This window comes from Amphiura filiformis, chromosome 16 (genome assembly GCF_039555335.1).
Source record: "Amphiura filiformis chromosome 16, Afil_fr2py, whole genome shotgun sequence".
Lineage (NCBI taxonomy): Eukaryota > Metazoa > Echinodermata > Ophiuroidea > Amphilepidida > Amphiuridae > Amphiura > Amphiura filiformis.
Window position 1 is genome coordinate 5,312,811 of NC_092643.1, and position 15,326 is coordinate 5,328,136.

General features: G+C 39.5%; 1 protein-coding gene across 1 annotated transcript; it reads right to left on the bottom strand.

Annotated features, from left to right (window-relative positions):
- Positions 1–54: 54 nt before the first annotated feature.
- On the bottom strand, positions 55–11,384 carry LOC140136471 (hyalin-like). Its single transcript, XM_072158193.1, has 13 exons — positions 11,255–11,384; positions 10,899–11,132; positions 10,133–10,219; positions 9,066–9,323; positions 8,394–8,579; positions 7,960–8,151; positions 7,568–7,750; positions 6,509–6,778; positions 6,138–6,323; positions 5,046–5,237; positions 4,648–4,830; positions 723–992; positions 55–290 (listed from the first exon to the last, which is right to left on the bottom strand). Exons 1-13 carry the CDS (start codon positions 11,382–11,384, stop codon positions 55–57), a joined length of 2,607 nt encoding a protein of 868 aa, XP_072014294.1.
- Between the last annotated feature and the right edge of the window lie 3,942 nt (positions 11,385–15,326).

The following is a 15,326-nucleotide window of genomic DNA, read 5'->3' on the forward strand; positions in this document are numbered from 1 at the left end:
TGGTAACACTGTAGTCCTGCAATGTCAGCTGTGAATCAAGTGGTTTAACGACATTTAATGGGTTGTAAGAACACAGGGGTTTAACGTCATGACCTGGCTCCAGCATTCCATCAATCTCAGAGTTGTAACATTGGTAACACTGTAGTCCTGCAATGTCAGCTGTGAATCAAGTGGTTTAACGACATTTAATGGGTTATAAGAACACAGGGCTTTAACGTCATGACCTGGCTCCAGCATTCCATCAATCTCAGAGTTGTAACATTGGTAACACTGTAGTCCTGCAATGTCAGCTGTGAATCAAGTGGTTTAACGACATTTAATGGGTTATAAGAACACAGGGCTTTAATGTCATGGCCTGGCTCCAACATTCCATCAATCTCAGAGTTGTAACATTGGTAACACTGTAGTCCTGCAATATCAGCTGTGAATCAAGTGGTTTCATTTTAAGATAAACACAACTTCATCCACGATCACACTCATCTACTATAATTCAGTTTACAAGTAAGTACAATAAGATATATTGACCACGAAATAATATCACCAAGCGATTTTGTGATTACAATTGTCTCCGAGCATAAAACTAATTTATATATCTGAAAATAAGAAATTTTCTTGAGAAAGAAAAAAGGCGTACCGGATGCATAACTATAAAGGCCTACGTATTATAAAAAAAATGGTCAATTTTAGAAATATAATGTAAATGTATCTATCTGTCCGTTTACCTGCAACGCCCGTAACCGAAAATGCACACTCCGCTGTGTTTCCAGCTTGATCTCTAAACACATAGCGGACTCTGAAAGAGCCACCAACACCAATGTACTGACTAGGCCGCTGATGACTTTTCTCCTGCGCCTCAACTTCCTCTCCTGAATTATCTCTTGCTGTGGGCTCAGTCCAACTGGCTTCTCGAAAGAGGATACCTTCTGGGATAAGAACCTCTATGTTGTCTGGACAGTCTGATATCACCGGTGTCTCCCCGTCTGCACCACCAACTTGAGGTAAAAGGAAAGAATGAAGTAAAAGGAGTGATAAAGTGGCGATGGTAGATATTTGATGTAGCTGATAATTATACATAAAGAATTAAATCCCGATTTGCCGAAACTTCATATTTTCTCACATAATGTTTTTCAAACCAAATGCGACCCAATTTTTAAGAAAGCTGTCATACATTTTTGCTAACAAGAATTTCCCTTTTTTTTTTTTTCAAAGTTTTTCTTAGCAAAATTCCAATAAAAAACAGTTCCGGCAATCCAATCTGTTGCCTTTATCAATGGTGTATGGCAATCGATCCTTTGGTGGATGGTATGACGTCATCGGAAGATGATGACGCCCTCTGAATCAATTGGTCACAACTGGTCGATTGATAAGGTTAAAAAGGAAAAACAGCAACTCAAGAAAAAGACTTCTGAGAACAAAACTAGGGCCAATGTTACGCTCCCCTATATTGAGGGGATCACTGAGCGTGTTCAACGAATCTTACGTACCTACAACATCTCGTCGTCAGTGAAACCTCACACTTGTTTAAGACGGCTTTTGGTCCACCAAAGCGCATCAAATTCAAATTCAAGATATGCATGTATGTTTTTAAATGTCTTCAGGGTAATGCACCAGTTTATCTCACAAACTTTCTCACTCATAAAGTCAAACCTGCTACAGGACCCATGACACGTTCATCTTCTGATACTACTCTTCTCACTGCTCATGTCGGGAAAAATCGCATTGGTGATAAATCGTTTTATGTTTCGGCACCCACACTCTGGAACAGCCTCCCAAGAACCATCAGGGAGGCATGCACACTGCCTAGTTTCAAGAAAGTTTTGAAGTCTCATTTTTATCCATCGTATTGACTCTGTTTTTGTTATTGCTTTGTTTTTACGGCGCTTTGATCAAGTTGGAAAGGCGCCCTATTAAATGTTGTTTATGTATGTATGTATGTATGTCCATCCTAAGGACAAGGTTGGTACGGAAAACTGGCGTCATATATAAAATTCCTTGCCACAATTGCCAAAAAACTTCTGTAGGCTTAGGTGAAACGGGCCGCCGGTTCGGTACTCGAAAAAATGAGCACAGAGTTGAATTGGTAAAACTAATGGCTCAAAACTTCACCAGAGCGCCACGTAAGGACTCTCAGTCGATTGAAATGAAATCATCAATTGCCGAACACGCTAGCAAAGAAAATCATATAAACTGGGACAATCCAAAATTCCTTGCCATGGACGACACCAGAAACACCAGATGAATAAGAGACTCAATCTGGATAAACAGAAAATCACAGCCAAGTATGAAAGAGAACCTAATGAACGGAGACGAGGGGGCCTACCAACTGAGTAATTTGAGGCAAGTTACTTTTGAGTGTGAGGCTGAAAGAAGCCATTTGGAGAAAAAGGCAGAAAAGGCCATGGCACTCTGAATAAGGACGCGGGGCTTACGCACTCAACAACTTTGATCAACATATCACGCCCTTTAAGGTTCTTCCTGTTGCCTATAAAAGGAAACAGTCTGATGTGGTGAGTTGTCAGTCTGATGAAACCAGTGCAGTGGTGAACGTGAAACGCCACTAAAACGCGAGAAAATCAGTCCATAGCGCCATTAGGCGAACGTTTACGGTACTATAAAATTAATTTGTAAATTCCAAATCTTATAACGTACATTGGGTGCGATTACTTGTGTCTTTACATACCTCCACAATGTTCATAAGATGGGCAACATTCTCCATTAATATATTCTGGCTCGCAATTTTCAGCACCACCGGGAGGTGGTGGACAGTAAAAACAGCACAGATACGCTCACCACTAAGGCACACGCAATTCACTTCACACGGATCAGAAGATGGCACAGATACGCCTTCGTTTATAGGGTTGCCATTCGCATCTCTACATTCACCGGTAACAGCTGTAGTTTAATGCAAACAGAAAACTTTTAGTGCACAGTATTTTCTGAAAAATAATATTAAGCTAGTTTTGGAACGATTTGTAATCATATTTCAAATCCACAGCAGGGACAAAAGTAACCAATAGATTGGTTGGAATTGCTCAAAATTCACAGCAACATAGCTATCATCTGAGGTGTAAGAATACCAAAAACAATGGTTCCACTAATGTAGAAAGACAAAGTGCTAACCAAATATGACTACACAACGCCATGTACTATGCTGCGATTTTCCGCTGAAATGATATAAAATAGCATTGATAGAGCTTTGATTTCCATCTCGAGCGGAAAACACTGCAACAAAGCGGGAAACACTGCAAGAAAGCGGAAGACGCCGAAGCAAATTTACCACACTTCGCGTCTGTCGCAACCGTAAAACTCGTGTAAGGCGTGGGATTATATACTGGCCTTAAGAGTTGTTCAATCAATCTTTATTAACACAGCAAGCAAAATACATACAACATGTACAAGAAGGCAAAACAGCAAAGATTGTATAAAAAAATGTCCAGGACATGTTGCTGCACGCAAGACAACGAAATAGCGGTAAACAAAAAACATAGGCCATAACGATACAATAAAATGGGTCAATTTTAGAAATATAATGTAAATGTATCTATCTGTCCGTTTACCTGCAACTCCCGTAACCGAAAATGCACACTCCGCTGTGTTTCCAGCTTGATCTCTAAACACATAGCGGACTCTGAAAGAGCCACCGACACCAATGTACTGACTAGGCTGCTGATGACTTTTCTCTTGCGCCTTAACTTCCTCTCCTGAATTATCCCATGCTGTGGGCTCAGTCCAACTGGCTTCTTGAAAGAGGATACCTTCTGGGATAAGAACCTCTATGTAGTCTGGACAGTCTGATATCACCGGTGTCTTCCCATCTGCACCATCAACTTGAGGTAAAAGGAAAGAATGAAGTAAAATACACATAAGCACTGGATCATTATATAACAAGATTTAATAATTCCCGGTTAGAGATGACGTTGTAGCTGATAATAATTAATTCCGAGTTTTGAAACCTATTTTATTTATCACATATGCATATGTGATAAATAAAATCTATGTCAGATTTATTCTAGAAAGGGGCTTCTGTTGCATAGTTTTTTCTTAAATCCGACACTGATTGACATAATTCTTACTGCTTGTGCATGTGTATCCTGATAACGAATTACATTTAGATGGAAGTGTCCCGAGTTTTTCCAGCGACCTTTGGCATGCTTGGTGCTCGGCTGGTCTTTTTTGTTTTTGATTTGTTCTATTTTTAACAACCCTGGGTAACCTAAGAAAGCCTAACTCTATTGAAGCTGATTTTCATTGGGGTTCATTTGAACACCGGGACGGGTTGGGAACAGTCAGAGGTTAGCACCCATCTCTTTTCGAAACTGGCTGCGAGATACATGTACTGGTATGGCTCTCTGTACACGGGACCGGCGGCTTAACGTCCCTTCCAAGAAAGGAGTACTTTCCTAATTCATTTGCCCAATTCTAAATGAACCATGGGGAGATCTGAAGTGTTCAAATAATCTACAGATGTCGTCAATAATAAATTTCAGATATTTTTCCCAACGTCAATACCCCAGCAAATCTTCACCGCAGGGAATTGAACCCGGGACCTTATGCACCAAAAGCAAGTACCCGAACCATTATGACACGCTCCCCCTTATGGAGATTGGAATCTTTGTCCTTCAAAGCTTGTAAGCATACTTGACTCACCATACTGTGGCCGTTTGTTGTTACATCTCTCCAAATCGCAGAAATCGGCTCTCCCTGTTTGTGAATCTCCAGGTCCAAGATTAAAGCCAAAAACTGCTTGAATGATATCAATGTTTGTCGTAGATGGTAATCTTCCATAAATTGACTCCTCTACAGCTACACAACCACGACGTATTCCAGAACCTGTGAAACAAAGTCAGTTGATAACAAAACAAAAACATGTGTTGTCTGTAATTTCATTCGGCATCAAATAAAAGATATATTCGTAAAAGACACAAAATGTACCGTTTACTTCAACAAGTTTTAAATTGCTTAAAAATGTAAAATATCAACAACCGCCAGTGATGTTGCTACGACCCAAAATTCGTGACATTTTATAATTTTAGGTAAAATCTTACGGTAAGTTTCATCAGCATTAATTCTGTCCCATGATGAAGTGTAGCATCTGTGAATTTGTCCCGGCTGGAGGGGCTCTTCTTCCAAACAATTGACGATATTCAATGGGTTGTTGGAGCAAAGGTCTTCACTGTCGTGACCTGGTTCTAGAATTCCATTGGTCTTAGAGTGGTAACATTGGTAACACTGTAATCCTGTGATGTAAATCGGGAACAAAAGTTGGTATAACTTGAGATCTGGCTTTGATGGCATTTCATGGCTATTCCTCAGATTATATTTATTCTGTCCTTTTACTTTGAACACGACAATTTAATTCAAATAACTGGCACACGTTATTACTCACCTTCTATGTCAACAGCACGTGGTGGTGCCCCGTTATAGGGGAAACAACAAAATTACTAGAGATGAACATGACATGCCGTGCATAATCAGATAATTCATACCCAACAAAATAAATCGTTGATGCGAAACAAATATGTGACCCGGCAGCACAAATGAGCCGTAAATTCCCTAAATTGTATTCCGAGTTACGGTGTAAAATGTGTACGAAGGTCGTATTCATCGGTAACTTAAGCTGGCCCGACATCTGTCTCATTTTTATAGTCAAATACTAATCAATAATCCTATTGTTGAAGTGGATAATAAGCTTCTACCTTAGATGGCTATGGAACTTTTAAAAGCTCTGGTCTTTGTTTGCCTTTGCTAAATCCTGTTCAAGTGGTGGGTTACCAGGCATTGTATTTTGTACAGGTATGGATAACCAACAATTAACAATGAGAGAACTTTCTTAAACCTCGTTAACTTGGGGATGATTTGAAATGACCGCCAATTATGACTTTGATATTTATTGCCAGCAATGAGGAAACAGAGACACACGTAAAAACGTAAAAAGCTATAATTTTGTTGAAGGAGCAAAGTTTAACAAACCATAACCCCGCTTTTCTGGATATCGTTTGAAGTCAAATGATATACCATTTTTAAGTTTACGATGTTTATTTTTTAAACACGAAATAAAACAAAATTGACCGGGGGAGGAATTTACGGCTCATTCGCCGTGAACGGTCACATATTAAATATAATGTATTCTTACTGACCTCTTTGGGAACAATCTACTTGGTTTCCTCCAGCGTCGTAAAATTCAACCCGACATTCTCCGCAGATATTGAGCCGGCACTGAGCATTTGGGTATGCTGGACAGCTGCTGGTGGTACATGGATCTACGTCTGAACGGGGGTTAGAACAATCTAAAGGAGTGGATCCATCTGGACATGATAATATTTCTGTGAAAACAAAATGGCAAAATATATGAGGTATTCGCAGTTGTCATCTCATTTTCAGTCGGCATAGCACATCAAAATTAAGATAAAGGGGACTCTCCTGTATTTGTTATGGGTAAAGTAAACCTGCGGCGTTCCGAGTGCATACTACAATGTAATATAAAATGGATTTTGTCCAATTGTTTTACCTGCAACTCCCGTAACCGAAAATGCACACTCCGCTGTGTTTCCAGCTTGATCTCTAAACACATAGCGGACTCTGAAAGAGCCACCAACACCAATGTACTGACTAGGCTGCTGATGACTTTTCTCCTGCGCCTCAACTTCCTCTCCTGAACTACCCCTTGCTGTGGGTTCAGTCCAACTGGCTTCTTGAAAGATGATACCTTCTGGAATAAGAACCTCTATGTAGTCTGGACAGCCTGATATCACCGGTGTCTTCCCGTCTGCACCACCAGCTTGAGGTAAAAGGAAAGAATGAAGTAAAGACACATAAGCACTGGATCATTATGCAACAAGATTAATTCCTGGTTGGAGATGGTGTTATAATAATATTCTGAGTTTTGAGACCCATTTTTTTTATCACATGTCAGATTTATTCTAGAAAGGGGCTTCTGCTGCATAGTCTTTTTCTTACATCCGTCACTGATTGACATAATGCTTCCTGGATGTACATTGTATATCCTGTCAATGAATTACATTTAGATGAAAGTATCCCGAGGTTTTCGCATCGACATTTGGTCTGTTTGGTGCTCGGCTAGTCTTTTTTGTTGTTGAATGATATTTTTGATTTGTTCGGATTTTGACAACCCTGGACAACACAAGAAAACCTCTGTTGAAGCTTATTTCCACTGGGGTACATTTGAACACCGGGACGGGTTGGGAACAGTCGTCAGAGGTTAGCACCCTACATTTTTTTTAAACTGGCTCAGAGATATATGTACAGGTATGGCTCTCTGTACACGGGACAGGCGGCTTAACGTCCTTCCAAGTAAAGAGTGCTTTCCCGATTCCTTTACCCAATTCTAAGTGAACCATGGGAAGATCGGAAGTCTAAAATTAATCTACAGAGATTGTCAATAATTTCAGATATTCCCAATAGTTAATATCCCATCAAATCTTATCCGGTGGGAATTGAACCTGGGACCTCATGCACCAATGGCAAGTAACCTAACCATTAGTACACGCTCTCCTCTATGAAGACTGCAATCTTTGTCCTTCAAAGCTCATAAGGATACTTGACTCACCATACTGTGGCCGTCTGTTGTTACATCTCTCCAAGTCGCAAAAATCGGCTCTCCCTGTTTGTGAATCTCCAGGTCCAAGATTAAAGCCAAAAACTGCTTGAATGATATCAATGTTTGTCGTAGATGGTAATCTTCCATAACTTGACTCGTCTACAGCTACACAACCACGACGTATTCCAGAACCTGTGAAACAAAGTCAGTTGATAACAAAACAAAAGCATGTGTTGTCTGTGTTTACTCGGCATCAAATAAAAGATATATTCGTAAAAGACACAAAATGTACCGTTTACTTCAACAAGTTTTAAATTGCTTAAAATGTAAAATATCAACCGCCAGTAACGTTGCTGAGACTCAAAATTCGTGATAATTTTTAATTTTAGGTAAAATCTTACGATAAGTTTCATCAGCGTTAATTCTGTCCGATGATGAAGTGTAACATCTGTGAATTTGTCCCGCCTGGAGGGGCTCTTCTTCCAAACAATTGACGATATTCAATGGGTTGTTGAAGCAAAGGTCTTCACTGTCGTGACCTGGTTCTAGAATCCCGTTGATCTTTGAGTGGTAACATTGGTAACACTGTAATCCTGTGATGTTAATCAGGAACAAAAGTTGGTTTAACTTGAGATCTTGCTTTTACTTTGAACACAATTGAATTCAAATAACTGAGACACGTTAAATAACTCGGTGGCTCGTTATAGGGGAAACAACAAAATTACTCGAGATCACTACAATGAACATGACATGCCGTGCATAATCAGATAATTGATACCCAACGAAATAAATCGTTGATGCGAAACAAAATTCAATATGATGTATTCTTACTGACCACTTTGGGAACAATCTACTTGGTTTCCTCCCGCGTCATAAAATTCAACCCGACATTCTCCGCAGATATTGAGCCGGCACCGGGCACTTGGGTATGCTGGACAGCTGCTGGTGGTACATGGATCTACGTCTGAACGGGGGTTAGAACAATCTAAAGGAGTGGATCCATCTGGACATGCTAATACTGCTGTGAAAACAATATGGCAAAATATATACTTATGAAGTATTAACATAATACTTCTGTGAAAACAAAATGGCAAAATATATATGAAGTATTAACATAATACTACTGTGAAAACAAAATGGCAAAATATATACTTATGAATTCTTGATTAAGTTCATCAGGACTGTAGTATTCCATTAAAGATTTCTTCTATGCAAGTCCAATTGAAACACTTACCGTATGGGACGTTTCAAGAGCCAAGGTCTGCTCTTTTCAGCCAGATGATGCACTGGCAGATCAGTGCATCATCTGGCTGATCTTTAATTAATATACTTATGAAGTATTACAATTTGCTGCTGTCGTCTAATTTTCAGTCGGTAGATAAAGTGGACTTCCGTGTATTTCTTATGGGTAAAGTAAATACATGGCGTTCCGTGTGTATACTATAATGTAATAGGCAATGGATTTTGTGATTAAAAAAAATACATGCAACTTTCTAATTCGTTTTACCTGCAACTCCCGTAACCGAAAATGCACACTCTGCTGTGTTTCCAGCTTGATCTCTAAACACGTAACGGACTCTGAAAGAGCCACCGACACCAATGTACTGACTAGGCCGCTGATGACTTTTCTCCTGCGCCTCAACTTCCTCTCCTGAATTAGCCTTTGCTGTAGGCTCAGTCCAACTGGCTTCTTGAAAGATGATACCTTCTGGGATAAGAACATCTATGTTGTCTGGACAGCCTGATATAACTAGTGGCTCACGGTCTTCCCCACCAAATGAGTAAAAGAAAAAGAAATTCTAGATAACTAACTTAGCAAAATATAGATTTTGCAGATGTTTTCCAACATTTGTTGGAGTAGGCACCTGAAATATGATAATCGATGAGTTTCACGTTGTAACCCATCTTTAGTATATATATTCCAATTTTTAACCAAATTGAGCGTTTTAATGATTTTTCGTTGATGCACCTTTTGACATTGGTGCTGGTATAAATATTCGGTCCAACTGAATAAATATTCGGTCCAATTCAAAAACAAAAATTACAGATAGTGGTTAGACTATAGATAGACACATATTTCATAACATCCTTGTGTCAAGAAATGTCTATGAAAGGAACTATAAAATGACACCAACGCATTAAGCAAATGGCACAGAGCGAGAGAAACATTGTGGACCTGCAAAATGCTCTTTTTTAATATAGCCCATTTCATAGAAAGCAAAAGTGCGTGTGTGAAGTAAATCCAAAAGCTCTTACCTATTATTTTATAAACACTGCACGCACATAATCATAGCTTAATTATCATCCGACGTACATGTATATCAAATGCTTTTTGCTAATATCCGGTATTTTGATGTGATTTTGATCAAGGATTCAATGAATGAATGAAACGTTTTTGGAGAAAGTTTCCTAAAAAATCTGCAAGAGTGGTCTTCAGGATCCCACTTTCTACACTGAACTCACTCTTATTAAAAAAAATAACTTCTAATTCACCTATATCAGTAGTGCAGTCCACTCTCTTATAGCCCGGGTGATAAAATTCCGCCAAGCATCCTCCGCAGTTGTTGGGCTTACACACGGCGTTTGGATAGGCTGGACAAGATGCAGTGTCACATGGGTTGAGGATGCAGTTGAATTCCTGCACGGCACCCGGACAAACACCTGCAGATAAGTAACGAAATATTTTGCACCTGCTACAACAATATGAAATATACAGGATCGGCGCTACTATTCACTATAAGTAGTGAAGTAACCGGATTCATTACCATAGCATTGAGTTGACACTGTTCTTGAACTACTAGCGGGTACCGTGGTACGGGCTCCGAAACATACTGAATCTGAAGGTTGCGGGTTCGCACCCTTTTGGTGGTGTTACCGTGTAGTGCCTTTAGGCAATAGATGAGTTGACTTCTGACGTCATGCCTGACAGTATGCGCACGCATAATCACAATTTCCATTGTTTTTTGCCTGACAGTATATGCGCGCATATCATATTTTGTTCAGTTTTAAAACTACCGCCACATCGCAATAAGGCTATTGAACAGTGTAGTGGTTGCATGGGGTTCACTCAAGCATATCGGTATACCAGTCCCTTGCCTTTGTTGATAAACATTCAGGTTAATTCATCTATACTCAATTGTCTCTCTCCATCCAGGTGTATAAATGGGTACCAGCATAGGACTCGTTGTGCCTTGAGGAATGGGGTCACAACATTATTCGCGGCTCCAAGGCGCTTCAAAAGAAAAGGACACCCTGGCCTATAAAATACAGACATGGACCTTTACCTTACCTTTTTACCTACTACTTAAAAGCATTTGCAAATAAAAAAGTTTTAACTTACTTTCTCTAACAATGACAGTGAATGCGCATATAAGAGGCTCCTGGTCAGCATCCCTGTCGATAAAAGCGTACGACACCAGAGTAGTACCGAGTGGGAAGAAATCACCTGGTTGTCTGTCGTGAAATACCGCATAGTGGCGCTCGTCGTATTCAATATCCAACCATAAAACTTGAGCTTCCGAGAAACCAACAGGCACCGTTTCTATGATGTCTTGGTATTGATCGCATGATGGGGCTGAAAAATGATTACAGTAGACTGGATCTGATGAAGCTTCAGTTGTCTAGATCTGATGAAGCTAAGCTTCAGTAGTCTAGATTTGATGAAACTAAGCTTCATTAGTCTGGATCTGATGAAACTAAGCTCTAGTAGTCGAGATCTGACGAAGCTAGGCTTCAGTTGTCTAGATCTGATGAAGCCAAGACAGCCAAGGTCAGCACCAATGTGTCTCTGGAAGACTTGGAAGATGAAAATCCGTGTTTTCTGCATGTCTTTGTCACGTTTATCGCTCCAACTTGGGCCTGGAACTTCTAAAATTGAGGCATAGGACTTACGGGAATGGCCTCTCTAATTAGGTAGGTTTCTCGGAGTAGGTTTTTTCCTTAGAAATGGGTCCAGGTTTTGAAAAATATATCCCTTTAGGCAAATTCTTAACCAAAACTCTTTGATATCGGTCCCTATTTTGAGTCCCCCTTTTCCATTTCCTCATTTTAAGGCCTTTCCCTCTTTTTTGGGTCGACATTTTAGGGGAGTGAGCGTGCGCCGCATAGATGTAAATATCATTACGTGGATAGTACCTTAAAAATCTAAGCAGAAAGACCCGTGAAAATATAAAATCACTGGTCATAAATTATTCATATTTATTCGTCATATTATTTCACCTGTTTTAATCAGTCAATGGCATAACAGGTTGCTATTATGCTATTGACTACTTAAAACAGGATTAGGATTAGGATGACGAATATAATTATATGACCAGTGATGGGTTTTTTTCACAGGTCTTCCTGCTTTAGATTTAAAAGACACTGCCCACGTAATGTAAACTCACCTCCTCTTTCTTTGACAGAAACTACAAATGTGCATACCAAGTGTCCTCTACTAAGGTCCCGGAATACGAAAACATACGATACCCACGAATCACCAAGTGGGAATAAATCACCGGGTTGTTTATTACGGAACAATGAGTATTCGGAGGTCTCAGCTGCGTAAGATGGAAATTGAACATTTGCCGTCCCTGGAGAACCGACGGGTACTATCCTTGTGAGGTCTTGGAATTGATCACACGAGTTCACTGGAATATATATAGAATGAGACATGAATAACTGGTAATTCCATTTCAGATACTTAAGGGGGTACTACACCCCTGGCCAATTTTGTGCATATTTTTGTATTTTTCTCAAAATTTATAGCACATTGGTGGCAAGTAAGATATTTATATTATAGGGGCAAGGACTACAACTACTGTACTGAAAATTCAGCAACTCAAAGCAAGTAGTTATTGATTTATCAAATATTGGTTTTCCCTCATTTTTGACTATAGGCCTAACTCCACAACTGTTGTCTGTGCTGAAATAAAATTTCCAGTGCAGTAGTTGTAGTCCTTGCCCCTATAATATACATATCTTACTTGTCCCCAATTCTCTATAATTTGTGAGAAAAAGGCAAAAATAGGCACAAAATTGGAAAGGGGTGTAGTACCTCCTTAACTTGATATGTTCTTGCAGATTACTAAGCAATCCTAGATGATGAGCATTCAAACGGGCTATTCGAGTTGAAATCCATACATCATGGAGGTCATTACCTTAATCTACCACAGAGAGTGTGAATTTCAAATGCGTTACTTGAATGAGCGACACAATTTGAAACCGGGACTACATTTGAAATCTACACCCCGGTACACGAGGAGGGAGATTAAGGTTATGTTTTCCATAGGGGGTGTATCGATTTCAACTGGAATAGCCCAATGTAGCCCATGAGTAGCCAATCGTATACACTTTGAATAATTATATAGTTTCTCATCCATTGTAGTGCAGCTGCTAACCTAGAGCATTGTGCACTTTTTGATAAAAGCATGAGGGTCTCCACACATTAAAGGAGTATTTCGTGATCCTAGCATCCTCTATTTATGTCATTTTTCATTAGATATCCACGAAAAAAACTATTCCCAAAATTTCAGTTGATTCCGATTTTGCGTTCGAAGGTAATTCAAATTTCACGATATCTTTGCTAAACATTATGTAGCCAGAGGTTTCCAGTGATATAAAAATCTGAACTTTTTTTGAGTAAAGTGGGGGGATGAGGCTGTGGATCACGAAATGCCCTTTTAAGTAGCAGCATACAAGGTACAAAGTTTATTTTAAGACATGTTAGAGGTCATGAAAGGTCGAGCTATGATGGACACGTGATTCAAGCAGAACAGACAGCCGTACTTGCCAAATGATCGATTTACATGGACAAATCTTGCGGTCGTCTGCTCCCCAGCAAAGGATGATGATTATGATGATATTTAATGTAATTAATTATATTTTTATTGCTTGTGTCTTGAAATCTACAAAGAGGATTTGTGGGACTCATTAGTACGTGATTAACACTTTTTCTGGACCTTTCGTGGACATTGCAGGTTCTTTCGAATTAATTCCAAGTCTGGACCTATTTAAGGTAATACTCTTAGGACTATGATAGGCCTATTATGATGATCGAAGCAGTATAGTTGATAGATCATTCTACCTGTTATCCGCCTAGTTTCCAGGACAATTCTAGATTTATCAATTCCATACCTGCTGGTGGTTGAGTCGCACAGACTGTCTCCAACTCGTCGCTGCCATCCAGACAATCTTGTTCACCATCACACAACCAAGTAGAATTAATGCAACCACCGCCAAAACATCGGAACTCAATCCTTGACAAAACAGTGAATTGAATTGATTAGAAGACGTCAAGCATAAAAAGTAAAACTATCATTATTTTCAATACTATAACATTTTATTAGAGGCGTAGCCAGCTTTTTTGGTGGTGGGGGGGGCAAAAATAAAATTTATACAATACATAGACTTATGTCTTCGAGCTTCCCAAAAAAGCTTTATTGGGACGTTGATATACCAAGCGGCCGAAAATTTTTTTCGCCCATTATCAGGATGGAAAGAACTTTATCATTCCAATGTGCGCGCTACTTGCATTTTACACTATTTTGGCCCATGATCGGGCTGAATTTCGGTAGAAAGGCCTCCTTGCCCACTCTCATTTCCTTTACTCTCCTGATTTTCTCTTATTTTTGTCAGAGGGGCACTATTTTCTTTCATTTTTATTTTGCTATATAGGGGATTTATATCTGTTGGTTATTGATGACTATCATTTGAAGACTGAATCTTTTGATGACCACGGAAGCATAGTCACACACCGACATCGCCCGGTTAATAATAATTTTACATTATACAGCAGAGACACTGAAATGAATACCCGGGATCGATACACGTGAATGTGCTATGCACGATTTGATATTCAGACGATAAATCTTTGGATACCGGGGTAGAAAATGATGAATATCTCCCGTAATTTATTTAGTCTAAAGAAGCCAAATTTTGTTCCTTGCACTTGAATATATGTGTTGAACGGATATGGTAGTCGTTAGCTTGTGTCTTGAGAAAGAAGCTTGCGTCTTGAACTCAAAAACTTACAAAAATTCTGATTTTATATGTGCCGAACCTATAGCGCAGCATAGGCTAGCTCCACTCACTCGTGGTGGAGGCAGTCTAAACGCAGATGACCATTGACCTCATCATGGCGTATACATGCTCACTCACACACAGAGAGGTCAATTACCAGACTATTGTCAGTAGGCTTAGTCGGATGTCCCTCGGCTCATTATGCGTCTTAAATGGCCATGCGTGGCTGTGGATTCAACCTACCATGGCGATTTCTGCTAAAGGACTTGTGGATCGTGACAAACGTGACCGTCCACTACGAACCAGCCGTGAAGTCGACAAATTGTATTCTGAGTTACAGCATAAAATGTGCATGAAGGTCGTGTTCATAGGTACCTCAAAATTGGTGCTACATGTATCTCATTTTGATACCGCTAATCAAACACCTTTTAAACCAATCAATAATCCTATTGTTGAAGAGGATAATAAGCTTCTACCTATGTCTATAGAATTCTTAAATAGCATAGTCTTTGTTTGCTTTGGCTAAATCCTGTGGTGGGTTATTAAGCATTGTATTTTGTCTAGGTATATATAACCAACAATTAACAATTAGAGGACATTTCTGAACCCGACTTGGGGATGATTTGAAATGACCGCCAATTATGACTGTTTGATATTTATTACCAGCAATGTGAAAAAAGAGACATGTAGAACCGAAATAAGGTACCATTTTGTTGAAGGAGCAAAGTTCAACAAACCATAACCCCGCTTCTGGATATCGTTTGAAATC